The 21,861-nt window shown below is 38.8% G+C and overlaps 5 protein-coding genes across 5 annotated transcripts; 3 read left to right on the top strand and 2 right to left on the bottom strand.

Moving 5' to 3' along the window:
* Positions 1-60: 60 nt before the first annotated feature.
* Positions 61-2,735, bottom strand: LOC113674415 (uncharacterized). The gene is made up of 5 exons (XM_027190892.2): positions 2,639-2,735; positions 2,538-2,574; positions 2,368-2,425; positions 1,534-1,607; positions 61-1,316 (listed from the first exon to the last, which is right to left on the bottom strand). The coding sequence occupies exons 1-5, from the start codon at positions 2,690-2,692 to the stop codon at positions 1,192-1,194; spliced, it is 348 nt and encodes a 115-aa protein (XP_027046693.2). The 5' UTR covers positions 2,693-2,735; the 3' UTR covers positions 61-1,191.
* Positions 2,720-7,052, top strand: LOC113674414 (DNA-dependent metalloprotease SPRTN). The gene is made up of 6 exons (XM_027190891.2): positions 2,720-3,112; positions 3,517-3,625; positions 3,884-3,928; positions 4,500-4,574; positions 5,346-5,369; positions 5,845-7,052. The coding sequence occupies exons 1-6, from the start codon at positions 2,835-2,837 to the stop codon at positions 6,727-6,729; spliced, it is 1,416 nt and encodes a 471-aa protein (XP_027046692.2). The 5' UTR covers positions 2,720-2,834; the 3' UTR covers positions 6,730-7,052.
* Positions 7,053-8,283: 1,231 nt separating this feature from the next.
* Positions 8,284-10,115, bottom strand: LOC149041956 (sphingolipid delta(4)-desaturase DES1-like). The gene is made up of 2 exons (XM_089211619.1): positions 10,034-10,115; positions 8,284-9,413 (listed from the first exon to the last, which is right to left on the bottom strand). The coding sequence occupies exons 1-2, from the start codon at positions 10,113-10,115 to the stop codon at positions 8,515-8,517; spliced, it is 981 nt and encodes a 326-aa protein (XP_089067745.1). The 3' UTR covers positions 8,284-8,514.
* A 1,829-nt stretch (positions 10,116-11,944) lies between these two features.
* LOC149041955 (sphingolipid delta(4)-desaturase DES1-like) lies at positions 11,945-13,446 on the top strand. Its single transcript, XM_089211618.1, has one exon. It carries the CDS (start codon positions 12,069-12,071, stop codon positions 12,645-12,647), a length of 579 nt encoding a protein of 192 aa, XP_089067744.1. The 5' UTR covers positions 11,945-12,068; the 3' UTR covers positions 12,648-13,446.
* Positions 13,447-15,258: 1,812 nt separating this feature from the next.
* LOC113674426 (aarF domain-containing protein kinase 1) lies at positions 15,259-20,472 on the top strand. The gene is made up of 8 exons (XM_027190906.2): positions 15,259-15,499; positions 16,493-16,576; positions 17,126-17,488; positions 17,667-17,825; positions 18,026-18,142; positions 18,530-18,676; positions 19,115-19,312; positions 19,748-20,472. Exons 1-8 carry the CDS (start codon positions 15,353-15,355, stop codon positions 20,105-20,107), a joined length of 1,575 nt encoding a protein of 524 aa, XP_027046707.2. The 5' UTR covers positions 15,259-15,352; the 3' UTR covers positions 20,108-20,472.
* Positions 20,473-21,861: the final 1,389 nt, after the last annotated feature.

The following is a 21,861-nucleotide window of genomic DNA, read 5'->3' as shown; positions in this document are numbered from 1 at the left end:
AGAAAAATACAACTTCCACAAGCTGGAGCAGTATCTGATAACAACTTCAAGACAACTACCTTTCATTACTGTTTTTATTGAGATGGAAACATGAAATACACAGTGAGCAAGCAAGTGTTTAAGAAAATCATAGGCTAGCATATACTATAGTAGTATCATTATAGTAGATATGAGAAACTTACAATAAATAACAATTACTTGTCAAGTTAAATTATACAATAAACACCATACTAGGAACAGACTTAGAGAATTTCTATCCATAATAAAACATTGCAAAGACTTGTAATTAAGATTTAAGAATTTCACAGTCATTTTCACAAGGGTTCCTAACCTTATAATCCCCTATGAAACCAAAAACACAGAAAAAATTCAGGAAAAAAAGTAGAATGACATGCAAAAGAAAACTACCATCAACAACAAATTTTAAAGTTAAAAAAAGTGTTTTAACATGATGCCAAGCATTAAACAAAAAAAATCCATCTGCAGTACAACATCTCAAAGAAGTCATTGACAATGGCTGACACTTTGATTGCAAAGTGTGATTACCTCCTCCACAAAATTTAAGTTACAATACTGTTTACATGAATGCTCCTAAATGAACTTCCTGTTCAATAATACTGCTTCTGAAGAGATTTTTACATTGAATTAAAAAAAAATGATCAACATTTCAATTCATATGGCCCAGACAAAAATTACACTACAGCTGCTGTAATGAAACCTTCACTTAACCCTTCAACTCCCAGGATCTGACTGTTAATTCTCCCCCCTAGCTGCTTCACATTTCCTTGTAAATAGGTTATGAGAATTTGGTGTTAGATCAAGATAACTGATCTACCTGATCAGTTTGAGTATTCTCATTACCTGTTTGCTGGATAGTACATGGATATTGTTGGGAGAAATTACTTGTTAATCACTTCTGGGAGTAAAAAGGTTAAGTAACACCAATCACTATTTTCTGAGAGGATTTTTCCATACAACCTCTTATTATACAATTTTCAAAAAAATCCCACTTCAGCAGTTCCTGAATCCACCTGCACAACTCTGGTTCAAAAAATGTATAATAGTTTGTATTTAAGAAATCCTGGCAAAATGTCAAATCAGAAGAAGTCTTGAGAGACAGCAATAAAACTGCATTTGTAACTAAATAACAGAATTACATACAACAGTTATTGTATGTAAGGAAAACCAATGCTATAAATCGTCGAGTTTCTCCGGCGCCTCGATCACTAGTCCCTCATCTTCGCTAGCAGATACTTCCATCATATCTGAGCTGCTTCCAGTACATAACAGTGATCCACAGGGAGACACTGGTGAAGCTGTTAACAAAATATTTCCAAAATCATCATTTGTTTTTCAATAAATCAATTAGGAAATAGCAACAGAACAATTATTGTTTACATGACTTGGGTAATCCAGAATTGCATTCACTTGAGATTCTTTCATCCCCAGAAGGGTATATAATTTGTTGAATTGATAACCAAGATCCTGAATATAACAAAAGCTTACAACAACTAAATTACCATCTGGACTGACCTGTACTCATCATAGCACAAGCAGAAGCTGTCCTTGATATACTAACAGAAAAAGTCCTCTGGGCTTGTCTTGCTCTGAAAAGAATGCATTTTACACAAGAAATTAAACATACCATCTTATTAGGGCGAGTCAACATTGAGAAGCTTGTGAGTGATCACCCCCACCCCTCTCCTTATTATTGACCATTGCTCACCCCCTTGGTACAAATTTCTTTCTCTACCCAGCCTTCTACTGCCATTAAAATCAAAGATGACAGCCATAATTTCCACAAAGAAAACACTTCACACTTGCTCGCCAAAATTATGCCTGCTCTGCTGGCTACTGTGTATCATGAGAGCTGTTTGATTAAATATCCAGGAAATCTTACCAATAATACAGTATTGTTGACCCAAAATAAGAGGGGTATGGGTTCACAATGGGGCTAGGTTGACAACTTTTTGAGGAGCAAGGAAACTGGCACTAGACTTACAGGACAAGGTCTTCATTTGTAGCTCTTCTTCATCAGTCAACAAGTTTGCTTGTACTAATTTTTACTCAAGTTTAATAACAGCACGCTTCACTGTTATGCAACTAATTGCTCCTGTGGATCGAAGCACTCTCTGTACACAACGGACAACGTTGGGTCATGCATGTATACATCCCATAGAATGGAAATGTTTTCTCTCTGTATTCTTGGGAAGGCAGGAGCAGAGAGTGAAGATAGGGGCATTGTGCCGAGGAGAAGAGAACACGAACCAGAGAAGTAAATTATATAATCTTGGCTGATTGGCTGTACAGTGTTTATAAAGCGATGCAAAAGAATTTCTGGAATATCTATTGACAACTTGTACTCACAAACTTATTCCTGCAACTTGATGAAGAGCCCGAACTGTCTGTAGTTTTGGGCTTCCGGCTTAAAAATAAAATATCGCAAGGCTGATTAAACATGGGAAAGTTTCTAGTATGATGGATTGACACACGTGCAGTGCTCAATATTTTCTCCGATTTACAATCGGAACAAATACCTTGTGACGCAATCCGTCCACTCTGTGAGCTTGCAGCCTTAAAAAAGAAACGACCTTTCAGTATTTAAACGTCATACAAGGAATCATCATGGCGAATTTACCTGTAAAATTAAGCGAGAAGCGCTTCGTAGAGTTCGACCGGCTGACGACGCCATTTTGTTTTTGCTAGAGTACCAGTTTTTCACGGTCCAAACGCGAGAGACTGGCTCGAGTACACAAGCAGATAAATTTTAAGCACTATCATTCAGTTAATCGTCATTTTCGATTAATTTGGCGAAAAATTCGATCGGTTTACCAATGATCGACATATCTGAGGATGTCGATTTAGCCTATGCCCTAAGCTTACAAGCAGAGCTCGATCAGGAACAGGAGAACGAAGCTTCAAGGCACAATTCATTGGTTTCGTCCAGTTCCCGTAAGAACGCCATTCCTAAACCAGTGTCAGTTGTAGATGAATCTTGGGAACTTATTGATCCTATACCGGACATACGGCAGTTATTTCTACAATTTAATGATGCTTACTTTAAAGGAATTTTGGGATCTGTAGAAGTAAAATGGAGTCCACGAATGACATTGTAAGTAGGTGTTATTCCATCAGTGTATATTGTCAAATCATCTCGCTGATTGTTTTGGCGGTACATTTAACTCTGTGACTCCCTTGAGTGACCAAGAGAGAATTTCTCCTTACAATACCAATACAATATCAAGAAGGCTAATGACGCGAATAAAGAAAAATATCAATGAGAGGATTTTTAGTAGATCCAATCTAAAATTCTCCAAACTAACATCACTAGAATTGTATTGCAGACAATGGGGAAAATTACTAATGAGATTTTGTGGGGTGAAATGGTTAAGCTACAGCATAAGTAAATTTATGTTATATTCATTGATGGCTTTATTTATTCTGGGTACATTAAATAAGATTAAGACTTTTTAATTGACAAAGTATAAAACACTTAACTTGCTACTTGCATGACAGATGCGCTGGATTATGCTGCTATGAAGGCCGAGGAGGACTGTGTTCTATTAGGCTCAGTGCACCTTTACTCAAGCTGCGTCCAAGAAAAGACTTGGTTCAAACCTTACTGGTAAATTATTATTGCATTTTATAATTTGATATTACAGGCAGCATTCTAACGACACTATCAATGTATTTACTTGCTTCACTTAATGTCAGCTGGATGGAGGATTGTTTTTACATTTCTAAGACTTCAGCATTCAATACGGTATACATAAATGTAAAAATTATTCCTGTGCTAGTAAACATTTTGTGCAGCTTTTTTGTCAGGTTAAGGTTTCCCTCTGAATTTCTCCAATTTAAAACATATTTATATTTTTTTTTCTAGCATGAGATGATCCATGCTTTGTTGTTTGTGACACAGAACAACAAGGTTAGTAGCCTTTGGTAATAAATTATGCTTAAAAAACACCTCTTTTGCTCTTGGACAAACAGCCTTGTGTTTATTGGTTATTATGGGTCAAAGTAAAATTTAGTCACTTGTCTCATTAAAGGGAATTCTTGATAAATCACCTGATGATCAGAAACAGTGTCAAAGTGGAAAGATTGCAATTCACAGTTGATGGTGACCCTACACAATTTGATGAACAATTTACATTTCATTTATCAATAAAACCATTATGAAAAAATGTATAGAGAGCATATAATCCTCATTTGTTATCTGAGACAAATTAATCAGAATGTACTGTACCTTTCTGGGTACTCCACACTACTTGCATGTTTTAATCTGCATGTTTGCTTTTGGCCATATCACACCCTCAATGAATTCTTCTATATTAAAGCAGATTTTGGGTCATTTTTTTAGGTATTTGTTCAGTTGATTCAACTTTTTAAGAACCTCCTCAATTCTATTGGAGATAAGAGTGCTGGTTAGTTTTGTTATGTTATGTCTCACAGAAGAAAAAAAAACCAGCTAAAGTCACTTTTATTGTCACTGCCCTCAGGACCATGATGGTCATGGACCAGAGTTCCTTAAACATATGCAAAGGATAAATGCAGAAAGTGGAGCAAACATTACTGTAAGTATTTTTTTCAATGATCCCCACCTTGCAGAGGTGGGAATGTTTCACCAATATATTACCAATATATCACTTTGCCTGGACCTGGGTGGAAAGAATTAGGATCTTATCTTAAATATGTATTTCTAGTTTTCAAAAGAGAGCTGTCTCAGAGACATACACAACACTAGCCTGCAGAGCAGGTGTAATTTTGGTGAGCAAATGCCCAGTATATTCTTAACAAAAATTATGGCCATCATCTTTGATTTTAATGGCATAAGGCTGGGGAGAGAAAATTTTGTACTAAGGGGGGGAGGGGGCAGTCAACAGTTAAAAATAAGGAGAGGGGTGGGGGTTGGGGAGTGAAGAGTACTCACCTCTTCTCACTCTTCCCCCACCCCCTACCCCCACCATCCACTCTAACTCCAAATCAAACATGGCCGGTCAGATAAACGATCATGAGCTTATAATGTTAGCTCACCATAATAAGACACCTGCACTGCAGGCTAACATAACACCCACAGATCTTGCACAAGTGAGTGCTACTGAGTACAGAAAAGTGTACAAAAGGATCAATATCCTCCAATCACAAGTCAGTAAAGGATCCTTTTGAAGAACTTGAACTATGCATGTGTTTTCAAGAGGTTTGCAACCTAACTCATAGCGATGAGATACTCCTTTTCAATGATGAATGTACAACTTCATTGTTTGCATGTGTGTGAAAATTACAGTGATAATTGTTAACCAACCAATCAGCCACTAAACCCCCCTTTTTGCCCTTTTTTGTTGTAGGTGTATCATAATTTTCATGATGAGGTAAGTATTCAGAAAAATCATGAATAGATGTTCTGTAATGAGCTCATTGAGCTGTTTTGATTTATAATTTGTAATCTTAGGACTAAGTGGAGTCCAATTCAGTTGGGAAACACACCTGAATCAGCACTGGGTGACTGTGAGCTCAAAGATTTTTAAATCATAAGAATGATTACAGGCAGAATTATCCTGTTCTACTACACTGTCTAGTTGCTAGAATGACATGAGCACTGTCTGAGAAGTGTTCAAATCAGGCTACTGATAACAAATAAATTTAAGAAATATGATAAGTTTTGATCTAGTACTGTATTATGTTAAACCTGGGTGCAAACCATCAACAGGAATTAGAGAATGACAAATCAGGAATGGTACGAGAAGGATGAAAAAAACCACAGTGATTAACCCTAAAGGTTACTATTGCTATGTAAATGATTTAAAGAGAACTGCAGTATGAAATAATGGTCTCCTATTTTATTAGGTAAATGTACACCGTCAACACTGGTGGCAGTGTGATGGCCCTTGCCGCAGGAGACCACCTTATTATGGGATTGTAAGGAGAGCGATGAATCGAGCACCGTCACCCAGAGACACTTGGTGGGCAGACCATCAGCGAACGTGTGGTGGGACATACACCAAGATTAAAGAGCCAGATAATTATGGTGCAAAAAAATCTGGCAAGGCAAAACAAGGAAAAGGTGAAAAAGAAACAGGAATTGCCAAGAACAAGGGGCATGTGCTTGGTGGAGGAAATTCTGGAACACTGCCAAGATTTTTTAAACGCAAAACAAGAGACAGTGATGATAGCAGTTGTAATTCTGAATATGACCAAGAAATGGTGAAACGGAAAAAGAAAAGCCTTGTAGATGATGGTGCTGTTGCTTTATCAGATCACAATGAAGACACGAAATCAAAGTTGAACCAGCCTGGTTCTTCACGGTGGACTACAGATGTGATACCATTTTCTGGGCCTGGCAGAACGTTAGGCTCAAGCTCTGACCAACATGACTCAAAAACATTTACCAAGGAATCTAAGAAGCCTGCTTTTATTGAGATAAAAACACCATCACCAAATAAAACTAAAACCAGCTCTTCACCAACTCTCACAATTGTAGATGCTTTTCAAAGAGCTAAAGATAAACACAAAAAGTGCAACAGCAGAGGTTATGACTTGACTAGTCCAGTATTGGGATCCCAACAGAAGCCAAGTGAGTTAATAGCAGATTCCCCCGGCTCATCGACAAAGGAAGTTAAGCATTTACACAGTGATCATTTCAATTCAACTGATACAGTGCTGTGCCCCGTTTGCCAAACATTAATTTTAAATTGCAAGATTAATCAGCATCTTGATTCGTGCTTACAGTGATATATTGAAAAAGCCGATTTTCAACGTATGTATGCTGCTGTATTTCACGTAAATTTTTAAACGGAGAATGTTATGGATTAGTTGATCGATCCAAAGTATTCAATCCAGGCTTTTGACCAATGAGATGCAAAGTGAAAGCCAAACGCGCCTTGATCATCTGCATTTTCCCGCGCCTCTGGCAGTTTGCCTTGTTTTCCTTTGAGTTTCGAACAATTTCATTTCTTATTCCTTGGCTTTATATTATGAGATGGAACTGAAAATACTCTAATACGCGTTATAAATAAAAGAGAAACAATATACTCAATAAAAGTGCTTTTAATAAACTTTGCTAGACTCTACCTCGGTGTCTTACAAGTCTTGCGGACCCGTTTCAGCTGGCACTAGCCTTCAGTCAGTTTAAGGGGAAACAAGACCTTTGTGGTTGACTCTGGATCAAGATATTCAGTTCGTGCCCCAGCCGGGTCATTGTGCAGTGTTCTCCGACAGAACGTTATAACCATGACGTGCTCCTCTTTATCAGGGTTCCAGTTGTATAAAGGTCGGATAACGCAATCCAATGGATAAATCGCTATCCAGCAGATAAGTGATAGCGAAACATACAGCGTTATCCACCGGATAGAGTTTTATCCAATGGATAGCGCTATCCAACCTTCGAACAACCGGGGCCATATGTTCAAATAGGTACTAACGAACTGTCAGGGAACGGTGAGGGGGTTATTTGCGACCTATTGACATCCATGCAGAAGAAATGATTAAAACAGAATTCTTTTCATGCCACAGAGACTGGTTCAAAACACTGGCAGTTAAGGATGAGTTTAGTGGACAGCGAACATTGCAAGTGAATTTCGCCATTGATTGGTGTATGTACACTTAACGACTTTTCGTAAGGCCGACCGAGGTCATTTGGCCCTTAAACTTCGTTTTCAGTCTCTAATTTGAAAAGCGTGTGAAAATAGTTTGCCAAACATGGACTTTCCTGGTGATAAGAGAATAACTTTCACCGCCGGCTCATTCCTGGCATATTAGAGGCATCCAATCCCGCGAAATGGAACGCGATTCCGATGGAAATACTTGTTGTAAAAGTTGCCTAATAAGAAATAAAACAAGACTTGTTCAGGGCGAATTAACTTAGCAGGTCGGTTTGAACTATCGCAGGAACGGATTTAAGAGAGAAAGGAGAATAATTGAGGCCTCTTTATTACACCCTTAAAGACTAACCTGTACTGAGTCAAAACGTTTGTAACTGTTTAAATAAAGAAAGAAGTGAAACTGAGTCAACTATGATTTCAACGTTCGTGAAAAGCAGCCTTACTTTAATTGATATTTGCTCGAACGTAAAGAAGGTTTGAAAAGAAAAGTGCGTATACAAGTTGTAATGGCGATTTATTCCCAGCGGCTTTATTACGGTTGTTTACGTCACAACTTCCAATTTATAACAACCGACCCTTAAGCATAATTATTATCGTTAAACCATTTCGTTGTCGGGAAGAGCATGCTGGTAGACCATGAATACTGTTTCCTCGACCGAAGCGTTAACGGTATAAAATAGCCACGTTTCAAAGGACTTTCTGTTGTTTATTGATGAGTCTTTCGAAACCTATGATTACAAACAGTTTATCAGGTTATATGAACAAAGTTCAAAGAAAACGAACCACAGATTTTACATACCCGATGGCCTCAGATGTCGACTTCGGGAGGAAGCTTGCCGTACTAATGTTATTAACGGTGATTAACCTAATTAAGTAGCTATGACGTATCTAATTTTCGTCGCGGCCGAAACAAATACTAGGCAAGCTCTACTCCTTTAGGCTTTTTGACTTTCGGCCTCTTGACCCTAGCATAAGGGCCAATTCTGGGATCTATTATAAAATCCCACATCACTTTGATCCAAGAAGTATGGTACGGTAGGTTGTCGTAATATTCCGCTGCAATCTTCTTTACCAAAGGGAGCTTTGAACCTGGGATACTTGGGAAATCATGATGCTCGTTGTGATACCCGACATTAAATGTCAGATAGTTTCCAGGACCGTAGTAAGAATATGTCTCAAAGCCCTCTTCGAACATGTAATGTTCAGCTATGAAGTGGCCCGCCATAGGATGTAAGCCTGCTCCAAGGATCGTACTGCTAACCATGAATACGAGTGACTTCACCCCCCAGAGGTACACTACGGCGCAATTCACAGCAAATTGAACAACAATGTTGAGGATTTCCAAGCCGTTTGGGGCTATGGGGTTGATGAATAGAGGCCTCAATGCATACCAAAAAGGTTGCAAAATTACCCAGAATAGTTTGGTGATAGAGTTGTAAAACATTCGAGCTTCAAAACTGGTTGGCAGGTCGGGATCCATTTCTTCCACTCCCATATAGCGGTGGTGGAGGAGGTGGTACTTCTTGAAAGCAATTGAGGAGGGAATACCTGTCGGTAGGTTCGCTAAAATGCCAAAGAGTCTGTTTAGTAAAGGCCGGCCGTTTCCGAATGGGATATTATGGCAGATGTCGTGCACCCCAACGATGAGGGCGTGGCTAGGGAACGCCCCTATGAAGTAGGCTGAAAGCAGTAAAATGGTCCAAGATACATCACGCAGGAGAAACGTCAGTGCAAACTGAGCCACTATCAAAGACAGGATTTCGTACTTGAATGAAGGATCACTGCCCATAAGTCTCTTGATCTCGGGATATTTGGCTAAAACAAAAAAGAGGAAAACAGAGAGTTAAAGGTTTTTTTTCTCAGTAATATTATGCTATTAGCGACAAAAGATTACTTGAAGCACAAAAGAAAGATGTATCGACTAAGGAAGAATGTTGGCTTGATTAAATATATGTACAGCTGAGTATAATTTCGATGTGCGATAAGTTATAACTTGAACACGTATAATGCTCATTCTGAGAACTAATCTTGCCATGCAAGATTAAAACATTTCACCGCTTGTGTTATGGAAGTAATTCAATGAAAGGTTTCCAGGGAAGGTTTGATATTTTTATGCTAACAGCACCGACAGCGCATCAGGTTAGAGGCTGGTTGTTTGTGGTAAAAAAAGAGCATAGTGAGGTATAAACGGGATGTGCTTAAAAATTGAGGACCTTGAATTGTGGTGAACGTTTTATCAAGGAGAAATGATACCCAAACGTAGAAAAGAAAAGGATACGAGAAAATAGCTTATTTTTAAAAATACACATTATTTAAAGTGAAATAACGGGTTGTAAAAGCTGGGGAGGAACAAGTAGCTACTTTTAGGTAAATTAAATTTTTTACATGAAAGATCTAGTTACTTTTAGAACTTGAAAAAAAAAAGTACAACATACCAAGAATTTCTTTTCTTCTAGTCGCATGCGGCTCTGCGGTGTAAGACCATTTAAAGTCGCAGCGTGTTACTTGGCCGCCCATCTTGGATGTATGGATAGTAAATGCAGCCAAAGCCACCGAACAATGATTTTAAACGACAGCCTATTTGAATCTGAATGACAAATTTTGGATGCATATTCAAATCAGCAGAAACGTAGGCACGACATGGTCGTCAACATCTGGAGGGTGTATTAGTGATGCGAATAATGATTTCAACATTTGAATAATTAGTTTCAAATTTAATTCTATTCAGTGACGTTTGACGTGACATGGTTGCAGAACTTATTTCATAAAAGCAAGTAAGAATAGAACAGAAAATCGAGTATTTCTGTCGTTATGGTTGAACCTAACCGACAGGAAAACACTGCTTCCACGAACTAAACTACTTTTTATTTTTATTTTTTAAGTGCCAATGACACGACGGTTTTTTGGCGTAAATATTCAGCTTATTGTATGTACAAACCAATTCCGCAGAAGGAAAATTTCAAAAGACTTAGAACTAGGTTTTTTAGGGCCCTAAAGTGCTCTTACTTTGTCTTAAAAGTGTCCCGTGGACTGGTAACAATTTAGCAGGTGATGACGTATAAAAGTGTGAAACTTCTCACATCTCTTGCAATTTTGTATAAGTCAGCGCTGAAATACTCTTGAAATAGCAGTGTTTTCCTGTCGGTTAGGTTCAACCGTAACGACAGAAATACTCGATTTTCTGTTCTATTCTTACTTGCTTGTATAAAATAAGTTCTGCAACCATGTCACGTCAAACGTCACTGAAAAGAATTAAATTTGAAACTAATTATTCAAATGTTGAAATCATTATTCGCATCACTAATACACCCTCCAGATGTTGACGACCATGTCCTGCCTACGTTTCTGCTGATTTGAATATGCATCCAAAATTTGTCATTCAGATTCAAATAGGCTGTCGTTTAAAATCATTGTTCCGTGGCTTCGGCTGCATTCCCTATCCATACATCCAAGATGGGCGGCCAAGTAACACGCTGCGACTTTGAATGGTCTTACACCGCAGAGCCGCATGCGACTAGAAGAAAAGAAATTCTTGGTATGTTGTTCTTTTTTTTTCAAGTTCTTAAAGTAACTAGATCTTTCTTGTAAAAATTTGAATTTACCTACTAGCTACTTGTTCCTCCCCAGCTTTTACAACCCGTTACTTCACTTTAAATAATGTGTATTTCTAAAAATAAGCTATTTTCTCATATCTTTTTTTTTCTACGTTTAAGTATCATTTCTCCTTGATAAAACTTTCACCACAGTTCAAGGTCCTCAATTTTTAAGCACATCCCGTTTATACCTCACTATGCTCTTTTTTTACCACAAACAACCAGCCTCTAACCTGATGCGCTGTCGGTGCTGTTAGCATAAAAATATCAAACCTTCCCTGGAAACCTTTCATTGAATTACTTCCATAACACAAGCGGTGAAATGTTTTAATCTTGCATGGCAAGATTAGTTCTCAGAATGAGCATTATACGTGTTCAAGTTATAACTTATCGCACATCGAAATTATACTCAGCTGTACATATATTTAATCAAGCCAACATTCTTCCTTAGTCGATACATCTTTCTTTTGTGCTTCAAGTAATCTTTTGTCGCTAATAGCATAATATTACTGAGAAAAAAAACCTTTAACTCTCTGTTTTCCTCTTTTTTGTTTTAGCCAAATATCCCGAGATCAAGAGACTTATGAGCAGTGATCCTTTATTCAAGTACGAAATCCTGTCTTTGATTGTGGTTCAGTTTACACTGACATTTCTCCTGCGTGATGTATCTTGGACCATTTTACTGCTTTCAGCCTACTTCATAGGGGCGTTCCCTAGCCACGCCCTCATCGTTGGGGTGCACGACATCTGCCATAATATCCCATTCGGAAACGGCCGGCCTTTACTAAACAGACTCTTTGGCATTTTAGCGAACCTACCGACAGGTATTCCCTCCTCAATTGCTTTCAAGAAGTACCACCTCCTCCACCACCGCTATATGGGAGTGGAAGAAATGGATCCCGACCTGCCAACCAGTTTTGAAGCTCGAATGTTTTACAACTCTATCACCAAACTATTCTGGGTAATTTTGCAACCTTTTTGGTATGCATTGAGGCCTCTATTCATCAACCCCATAGCCCCAAACGGCTTGGAAATCCTCAACATTGTTGTTCAATTTGCTGTGAATTGCGCCGTAGTGTACCTCTGGGGGGTGAAGTCACTCGTATTCATGGTTAGCAGTACGATCCTTGGAGCAGGCTTACATCCTATGGCGGGCCACTTCATAGCTGAACATTACATGTTCGAAGAGGGCTTTGAGACATATTCTTACTACGGTCCTGGAAACTATCTGACATTTAATGTCGGGTATCACAACGAGCATCATGATTTCCCAAGTATCCCAGGTTCAAAGCTCCCTTTGGTAAAGAAGATTGCAGCGGAATATTACGACAACCTACCGTACCATACTTCTTGGATCAAAGTGATGTGGGATTTTATAATAGATCCCAGAATTGGCCCTTATGCTAGGGTCAAGAGGCCGAAAGTCAAAAAGCCTAAAGGAGTAGAGCTTTCCTAGTATTCATGGTCTGCCAGCAAGCTCTCAGTTTTAGCGCACCGACGTTTCTTAGCCCGAGCGTAACTATGAGCCCTTGAGCAACGCAAACCAGGGAGAGGTCTTGAACAGGTGTAGCATTGATAAGACTCCCGGTAAAACTTTCCCCGACTAATCTCAAATCTTCCCGCGGGCGTAGAAATGCATTACTACTAAAGAAGGCTTGCTCCAGGCTAAAGTAGTCATTCAAGGCCAAATTTTGTAGATAAAAACGGATTAAATAACTTTTAGATTTTAAGTTCAAGGAACTTGGGAATAAAATAATCGCACTAATTGGATATCCAAAGACGTTACTTCCGCTATGAAGAACGAAGGAGACCAGGGTGACAAGTGGCCTTCGGGATAAAGAAGTTAGGTCTCCCCGACAACGAAATGGTTTAACGATAATAATCATGCTTAAGGGTTGGTTGTTATAAATTGGAAGTTGTGATGTAAACAACCGTGATAAAGCCAGTGGGTATAAATCGCTATTACAACTGATATGCGCACTTTTCTTTTCAAACCTTCTTTACTTTCGAGCAAATATCAATTAAAGCAAGGCTGCATTTCACGAACGTTGAAATCATAGTTGACTCAGTTTCACTTCTTTCTTTATTTAAACAGTTACAAACTTTTTGACTCAGTACAGGTTAGTCTTTAAGGGTGTAATAAAGAGGCCTCAATTATTCTCCTTTCTCTCTTAAATCCGTTCCTGCGATAGTTCAAACCGACCTGCTAAGTTAATTCGCCCCGAACAAGTCTTGTTTAATCTCTTATTAGGCAACTTTTACAACAAGTATTTCCATCGGAATCGCGTTCCATTTTGCGGGATTGGATACCTCTAATATGCCAGGAATGAGCCGGCGGTGAAAGTTATTCTCTTACCACCAGGAAAGTCCATGTTTGGCAAACTATTTTTACACGCTTTTCAAATCAGAGACTGAAAACGAAGTTTAAGGGACAAATGAGCTCGGTCGGCCTTACGAAAAGTCGTTAAGTGTACATACACCAATCAATGGCGAAATTCACTTGCAATGTTCGCTATCCACTAAACTCACCTTAACTGCCAGTGCTTTGAACCAGTCTCTGTGGCATGAAAAGAATTCTGTTTTAATCATTTCTTCTGCATGGATGTCAATAGGTCGCAAACAACTTCCTCACCGTTCCCTGACAGTTCGTTAGTACCTATTTGAACATATGGCCCCGGTTGTTCGAAGGTTGGATAGCGCTATCCATTGGATAAAACTCTATCCGGTGGATAACGCTGTATGTTTCGCTATCACTTATCTGCTGGATAGCGATTTATCCATTGGATTGCGTTATCCGACCTTTGTACAACTGGAACCAGGATAAAGAGGGGCACGTCATGGTTATAACGTTCTGTCGGAGAACACTGCACAATGACCCGGCTGGGGCACGAACTGAATATCTTGATCCAGAGTCAACCACAAAGGTCTTGTCTCCCCTTAAACTGATTATGCCATTAAAATCAAAGATGATGGCCATAATTTTTGTTAAGAAAATACTAAGCACTTGCTCGCTAAAATTATGCCTGCTCTGCAGGCTTGTGTTGTGCATGTCTCTGAGACAGCTCTCTTTTAACAACTAGAAATACATATTTAAGATAAGATCCTAATTCTTTCCACTCGGGTCCAGGCAAAGTAATATATTGGTGAAACATCCCCACCTCTGCAAGGTGGGGATCATTGAAAAAATACTTACAGTAATGTTTGCTCCACTTTCTGCATTTAACCTTTGCATGTGTTTAAGGAACTCTGTTCCATGACCATCATGATCCTGAGGGCAGTAACAATAAAAGTGACTTTAGCTAGTTTTTTTTTTCCTTCTGTGAAACATAACATAACAGAACTAACCAGCACTCTCCATCTCCAATAGAATTAAGGAAGTTCTTTAAAAAAAGTTGAATCAACTGGACAAGTACCTAAAAATGACCCAAAATCTGCTCTAATAGAGAAGAATTAATTGAGTGTGTGATATGATTATTTTTCTTATGGTAAAATGGAAAATAAGAGAAGGCTTGGGTATGAGTAAGGTAGACAGCAGCCGGCAGTTCACTGACGATTTTTTAAGGTTTCACCCAATCATGGCAAGTTCGCCCCCTTCTGGTTCGCTCGATCAAAAAATATTCAAATTTGCCATTTCAATTTGCCATCAACCATTTCGCCTCCTACTCTTTAACCTCGCTTCCGTACAACAGAATGTGTTCTTTTTCTGAAGAAATTAAAACTCATTCCGATCAATATGATAATTGACTGCGAAGCAATAACGATTTAGATCAACAAGCAAATTCTTAGATATGTGAACTTGCGCGCAACCTCGCGAGTAACAGAAAGCTGCTCTTGTACATTGGTCCGTATGTCACCGAAAAAAAGTGGAAAAGTTGATATGCACTGCGCGGGAGTCTGGGAGTTTCGCACGGCGCGCTAATATCTATTTTTTAATTTTTTTTTTTTTTTGCTGATTTGTTTCTTACCTCTCCCAAAAGGAGGAACTGATCACAGTCTGGATTAATCTGATATTCCTGCACCGGGACATAAAGTGAACATTTTACTTGACAATCGTACTGAGGTCGCTGACTACTTGTTACGTAACTTGTTGGACCGGACAGTCACTTTTGATAGTAGTTGTGATCGCTCAACGCGGAACGTACATGTGAAATTCTTGAGTCGATGAAGTTGCTGAGGAAAATAGTTGGATATGGAACAATTGTTGCCGGATTGACTGGTATTACAGCTGGTCTAGTGTACGGACCAGAAGAACTGAAACGTGAAATAACTTCCAATGGTTTGGTGAGAGTTGCACGGGCTGCTCGAACGGTGTGTACCTATGCCTCAATTTTTTAGTTCATAGAAACGTTTATTTATTTATTTTTTCATTTCCAATCAACTAAACAGTCGGTAATGACTTTGCCAAGAAGTCTGGTGAGCGCGAATACCTTGCTGCGATATTTCCACCACGAATCCTTTTACATGCTTTGTATTCCAGGTGTACATGGAACACTGACTGGTGAAAGAGTAGAAATGTCTTGTAATACGTTCAATCCATTCCCTTGGGGTGTAGTAACATATTCTAAAAAGTGTACTAGTTGTTGCTGTTTAATCAAGGGGTGGGAAGAAGGTGGTTTTTTTTTCAACAGGGCGTCCAATACTATCATAAGGAGCGCCATACTAAGGGCATTGAACAATGTACAGCCACCTTAAGATCAAAGAGGTGGCTGCATGCTGCTGATTGCCATGGCCACCTTCTCACCATAGCTACCTCCCATCAAATAGTCTACACATTTCCCCCTTATTTTAATCCCATTTTAGTTTTCGCACAATGACCAAAAACTGCAGATCCCTACTGCACAAATAACCTCTTGAAAAAGGCCAATTTATCTTTAACTGATCAAACGGTTTGCCTTCTTTTAGTTTAGATTTTAACAGTATGTGTCAAGGTATTTCTGTAGTTTCTAAAGAGTTCAGGGTTGTTTGACATGTTATCACTTTATGTTTTTTATTTTCTTCTCCCACATACTTATAGTTCTAAAGTTAACCCTTTAACCCTTAAGAGTGACTAACATCTAATTTCTCCTTACAACATCACCCCTGAATCCAACATTAAGGTCATGAGAATAAGGGACATGATCACCAACTAAAGAACCTCTTGATTGTTAAACAAATTCTCCTTGTCAGAACCTTAGGAAATGCCTAGAGAGTAGTATGGAGAATATGCAAACTGATGTCAGGGAGTAAAGGGTTAACCAATGATCTTGGACCCAATTTAGCAATTGGAACTCACTGAAATGTGTTTTCTTGTTGTGACCCAAGGTGATTGTTATTAGTTATGACTACAAAAGAACGCTTTGGGGAATAGACAGAAGTTCTACTGAATATTTAGAGCTCAAATCTCAGGTGAGTGATGGATACAGACTGTTCCCCCTGTGATAGGTGCACACCTGGTAGTACCAGTTTCGTTTTAACTACTTTTTACATGTACTGCTCCCAATTACTTCTGAAGCATCAATCTCCCTTTAAGTAGAATAAATAAGACACTTAAAATAAGTCTCTTTCACTACAAAAGTAGTGACCAGGAAAGTGGGGTTACCTGTTATGAAGCCCTAGCAGAATTTAACAACCGAATCTAATAGGCTACCACACCTCCTGCTGGACGTGCAAGTCCAAATTTCACCAACATGTCTCAGGTACCAATTCCATATACTCCTGAGACTTTGGGATAGTTTATCATTCTTCTCTTGTAGATAGCACAATGAGATAGGAAATTCTCAGGCTGGCATCTGAACTGCTAAATATCAGGCTTCTGCATCTCCTGAGGAGGACTGATTTGTTAAAAAATCCTTTGGTATATAATTACCTTTATTTCCTTTCACAACTCTTTTGATAATTAGATTTTGAATAAATCAGAGCCTGTACTTTCTTGTTCATTATTTTCATGCTCATTAGGTTCATCTGAGATCTGCTAAGAGTCTGCGAGACTTGTGCTGTGTCAATGGAGGAGCTTATATCAAAGTGGGTCAACATGTTGGCTCCTTAGACTATCTTTTGCCCTCAGAATATGTACAGACCATGAAGGTCCTTCACAGTGATGCCCCACAGAGCCCCCTTGGCGATATCTATCATGTTTTAGAGAAAGAACTAAAGTATAAAGTAAACCAAGTCTTTGCTAGCTTTGAAGACAAGCCCATAGGAGCTGCGTCATTAGCACAAGTTCACAAGGCAACACTACATGATGGTAGAGTGGTGGCAGTTAAGGTACAACACAGAGATGTTCAAAAACATGCAGCTGTTGACATGGCAACACTTGAGGTTAGCTCCTGAATTCATTACTTCAAAATAAAAATTAATGTAGTAAGTTACCTGTCTGATGAAGTATACTATATGTTCCAAAAAAAAAAAGTCACCAGAGCAGTTTGGAAACCTTGACTTGCTGCATTTCCAATATTTTTTAATAAGTTTGATTGAATTTTGACTAAATGTTTTCTAGATTTTAGCTGTAGCAGTTTCATGGTTGTTTCCAGAATTCAAGTTTATGTGGCTTGTGGAGGAATCTAAGAAACATCTTCCTCTTGAGCTTGATTTTGAGCATGAGGGACGAAATGCTGAAAAGATTGTGCAGTTTGTCAAGAAATTTCCATTTGTTAAGGTTAGTCAGTCAGTGAGTTTTTCCATGGAAAGGAATCACCCTTTTCTTGAAACCTAAAGGCTGCCCTTAAAGATAAGTTGTCATTCTGCTGTTCAAAAATGAACTTTTATGTCTAAATATACTTTATTTTTATTGTTTCTTTTAAAGCAGTGGAGATGGATGCATATTTGTTATTTGAATTTTTCACTTCTTCTTTAAAGATTCCAGAAATTTATTGGCAGTTTTCAACCAAACGTGTGTTAACAATGGAATTCTGTGATGGGGGAAAAGTAGATGACCTTCCATATATGAAGAGTCACAAGATATCCTCTGATGAGGTCAGCGAAAGCTTCTTTCTGAGTGGATCATTTTCTTAAAGGTCTAAAATCACATGTGAAAGGTTTTCACTTGTTCTAAAAGAGAGTAATTATTTAAACTGATTTGGTTCTCATTCTTAGAATGCTAGCAATTTGGTGACTTTACATTTTTGTCATACAAAGGATAGCTAAGAAATATGCAAAGGTTAAATGCTCATTAGCAGAGCTGTTATCGTATGTGTTGAATCTTGTTTTACTTTGTTCTTCTTGTTGTAGCTATCTTTTCTTAGTTTTCAGGAGGTCCTTAATCTCCTGCTCATGAAAAGTGAGGGTGTAATAGACAACATTATTCACTTCCAGAGTCAATTTTTCTTCTATTTCTCTTATGTATTTTTTTTTCCTTTTCAGATTGCCTACAAGCTTGGCCTTCTTTATAGTGAGATGATATTTGTTAATGGATATGTGCACTGTGACCCTCATCCAGGCAACATTTTTGTCAGACGAGATCCTAGCAATGGGGTTGAGATTGTCTTCCTTGACCATGGCTTGTATCAGGTATGGGAGATCTTAAGTCAAGTGTATCAGGGCTTACATAGTAGGTGAAATACTACAGATATTATGGGCTTCCTCATTATTTTTTTTTGAGGTTTACATGTTCTGAAATTTGTTTAATTAGTATTATAGAATCATTGTTGTTCATCATAGTTATGTACAGATAAAGATGTAGAGTCAGGCTATTGATTATAGTGATCATGATGTTTCCATTGGTATACTGCTTGTCTTCTTAAAGGACTCTTTGATAGGGGGTAAAATAAAACGTTAACATAATAGTTTGCAAGGGCAGTCAAAAAACCAACCATCAATAAGTGGCAATGGATTAGTCAAAACCAAGAATGGTCAAGGAAGGAGTGGATTAGATGGAACGTATATGAATAATAGAAGGCTCATTTTTTCCAACTGCACACACCACCTCCTTTGACTTTCCCTACGCAGACGTTATCCAATGAATTTCGAATCAACTACTGTAAATTGTGGCAGTCGCTGATCAAGTCAGACTTGGAAGGAATCAAACAGAGTAGTAAGGTGTTGGGTGTGGAAGAGATGTACGGACTTTTGGCCTGTATACTGACCGCAAGGTCCTGGGACGTAGTCACAACAGGCATAGATCAGGGACCAGTCACTGAGGATGAGGTTTGCACGGGTTCAATGTATCATTGGGTAGAGATACGTGAGGAGAATTTAGGCTTGGTACATCAGTAGAGGGGGTTTCTTGTTCACTGATTCCCATTCGAATTGAAATTCTGCGTGACGCGAGGAAAGGCAAAGAAACCACTCGGAAATTCTTGAACAAGGACTAGAGCCAAACTTGTACATTATTGAATGAAGTTGCTAAAAGCGGTACTTAGATTGAAGTGATAGGCTTCTATTGGTAATTATCTCTAAAAGTCTCCCTTCACTCTTGAACTCTTAAAGCTCTGCCACTTAGACAAGTGAGGAGAATCATGAAAATTATCAGCGGGGAGATATCTTTAAATTCTCACATTACTTCAGCAAAAAAATTGGGGGGAAACTCGCTGTAAGATCTCAAGAGTTGATTCAAACAAAATGTATTTTATCTTCCAATAGGCGGAGCTTATCCGAGTGAACGCAGCCACATATGTAACAGAGATTACGGAGCTGTTGAACCGTGTTCCTAGGCAACTGCTGTTACTGTTAAAAACAAACGATCTGCTACGGAGTATAGATTACAGACTGAATACCAGCGCCACATCGCGCTCGTTCATTACAATGTCACGTTGCTGTATTCGCGCTGTAACCAAGCAACGGCTAGAAAATTGTCACGGCTGGGTGGAGTGGGTCCGAATTCAAGCAGATTCTACCATAAACCACCTCAGAATTTCACTATATCAGATGTACGCTTCTAGTGTTGTTTTATCGCTTAGAAGACTTTTAACAAGACTTATGGGTGGAATGCCGTTTCTTTGATGACTGAATTCGTAATATTGATAATGAAATGGACAGTCCCTGATATATTTTTAATTGCCTATTTTTTTTCGATTCAAGTTTGCAATGCTGAATCCACAAGTTGTGGAGGAGTCTATGAACTGAAAAAACATTACATTAGCTCGCTGAATTATTGAAAAGGTGAAAGAATAAGGTGGTGTTGCGTCGGTGGAAGGTAGAGCAAGATAGTTTGGTTTTATCACTGAGTTGTTACGTTGAAGAGGTGATTTGCGCCAATTGAGGATTGAAACAGTTTAAACTTCTATGACCCTTTGTAAAGCCTAACCTACGCTTTTACGATAAAACTGAAGGCAAACAAATAGACAATAAATTTATCCGTAATTGGACGAAGGGTTAGGTTATTCGTGTTTTAAATAATCCGGTCTAAGACAATATAGTTTATCAGAAGCTTAGAACCTGTACCACATTCACACCAGCAAAACATGTTTAGTTAAACCGGTGTCACAGCGGATTTGGACCCCCGGTCCATATCTGCTAGCGGATTTGGACCCCCCCGGTCCAAATCCGCTAGCGGATATGGACCCCCCTTCGCAGATTTGGACCCCCCTACCAAACTTTCCTTTTAAGCATCCTTTGTATCATATTTGGTAACTAATTCTATTTGCAAGCTTTTTGTCGATGTTCTTTTCAATCGCAACACAACATTCCTCAATAAAGGTAAAAGAAAAAAACAGTCATTTCTTTCCAATTCTACCGCATTTATTTTAGCGAGTCGTACAGTAAACGTAAGAATCAGATGTGAACAAACTACTGCATTCGAACTATTGAAATTGTTACGATAAATCCTTGCTTCTTCTGATGCGAATCAACATTGATACGAAACGTCATAACAATAGTGGAGACTATTGCGTCCAGTCAGAAAAATAACTCAGTCTGATTTTCTAAAATAATAACAATAAACAGTTTCTGAACAAGAACGAAGAAACTACTCCTACTACAAGTCGTTCGTAAAGCCTATGATAAGTAAAAATGTTTCTATTCTGAACTATTGGAACTCTCAGCTTATTTTCAGATGCAAATCAACATTAATCAACATTAATGTCAACGTCTTAACAAAAATGGAGACTATTACATCGAACTCAATCTTATTTTCTAATTTTAATGATTATTAACTGTTGAGGGATCCAAAATAACACCTTAACAATTACGAAGACGTCAGAGTCTGGCGATCTGCAGACAATGCAGAGTCACTCGCCCTCCGGGGTAGTCTTAAATCATGTGAAACCATTCCTCGCACAACTCGCACAGAACCATGTCGTCCCAACACTCGGGCATTGAATAATGACAAAATAAATTAGTGTCACAAGTTTGTCTCCTATTGAATCTAGTGGTGTTCGACTATCGCGGAAAAGGTTCAAAAACGACCTCTCTCCAGACATCAAATTAACTCTTGTGCATTTTCCCTTGGTCAAAAGAAACATCCGACGGGATGCCAGTTCGTATGCATTAACGATACGCATGTTTTGAATGAAAAACATACTTTAGTACGCACTGGAACGTAAAGTATCATCCATTTTTACTAGAACGTTGAGGACGATGTTTTCACTCAGTTTTGTTGGGGGTCCAAATCCGCGGAGGGGGTCCAAATCCGCTAGCGCATTTGGACCGGGGGGGGTCCATATCCGCTAGCGGATTTGGACCGGGGGGTCCGTATCTGCTAGCGGATTTGGACCGGGGGGTCCAAATCTAGGGGGGTCCAAATCCGCTGGGACACC

This window comes from Pocillopora damicornis, chromosome 7 (genome assembly GCF_964200805.1).
Source record: "Pocillopora damicornis chromosome 7, jaPocDami1.2, whole genome shotgun sequence".
NCBI classification, from domain to species: Eukaryota; Metazoa; Cnidaria; class Anthozoa; order Scleractinia; family Pocilloporidae; genus Pocillopora; species Pocillopora damicornis.
This window is presented reverse-complemented; position numbering and strand designations above follow the sequence as displayed.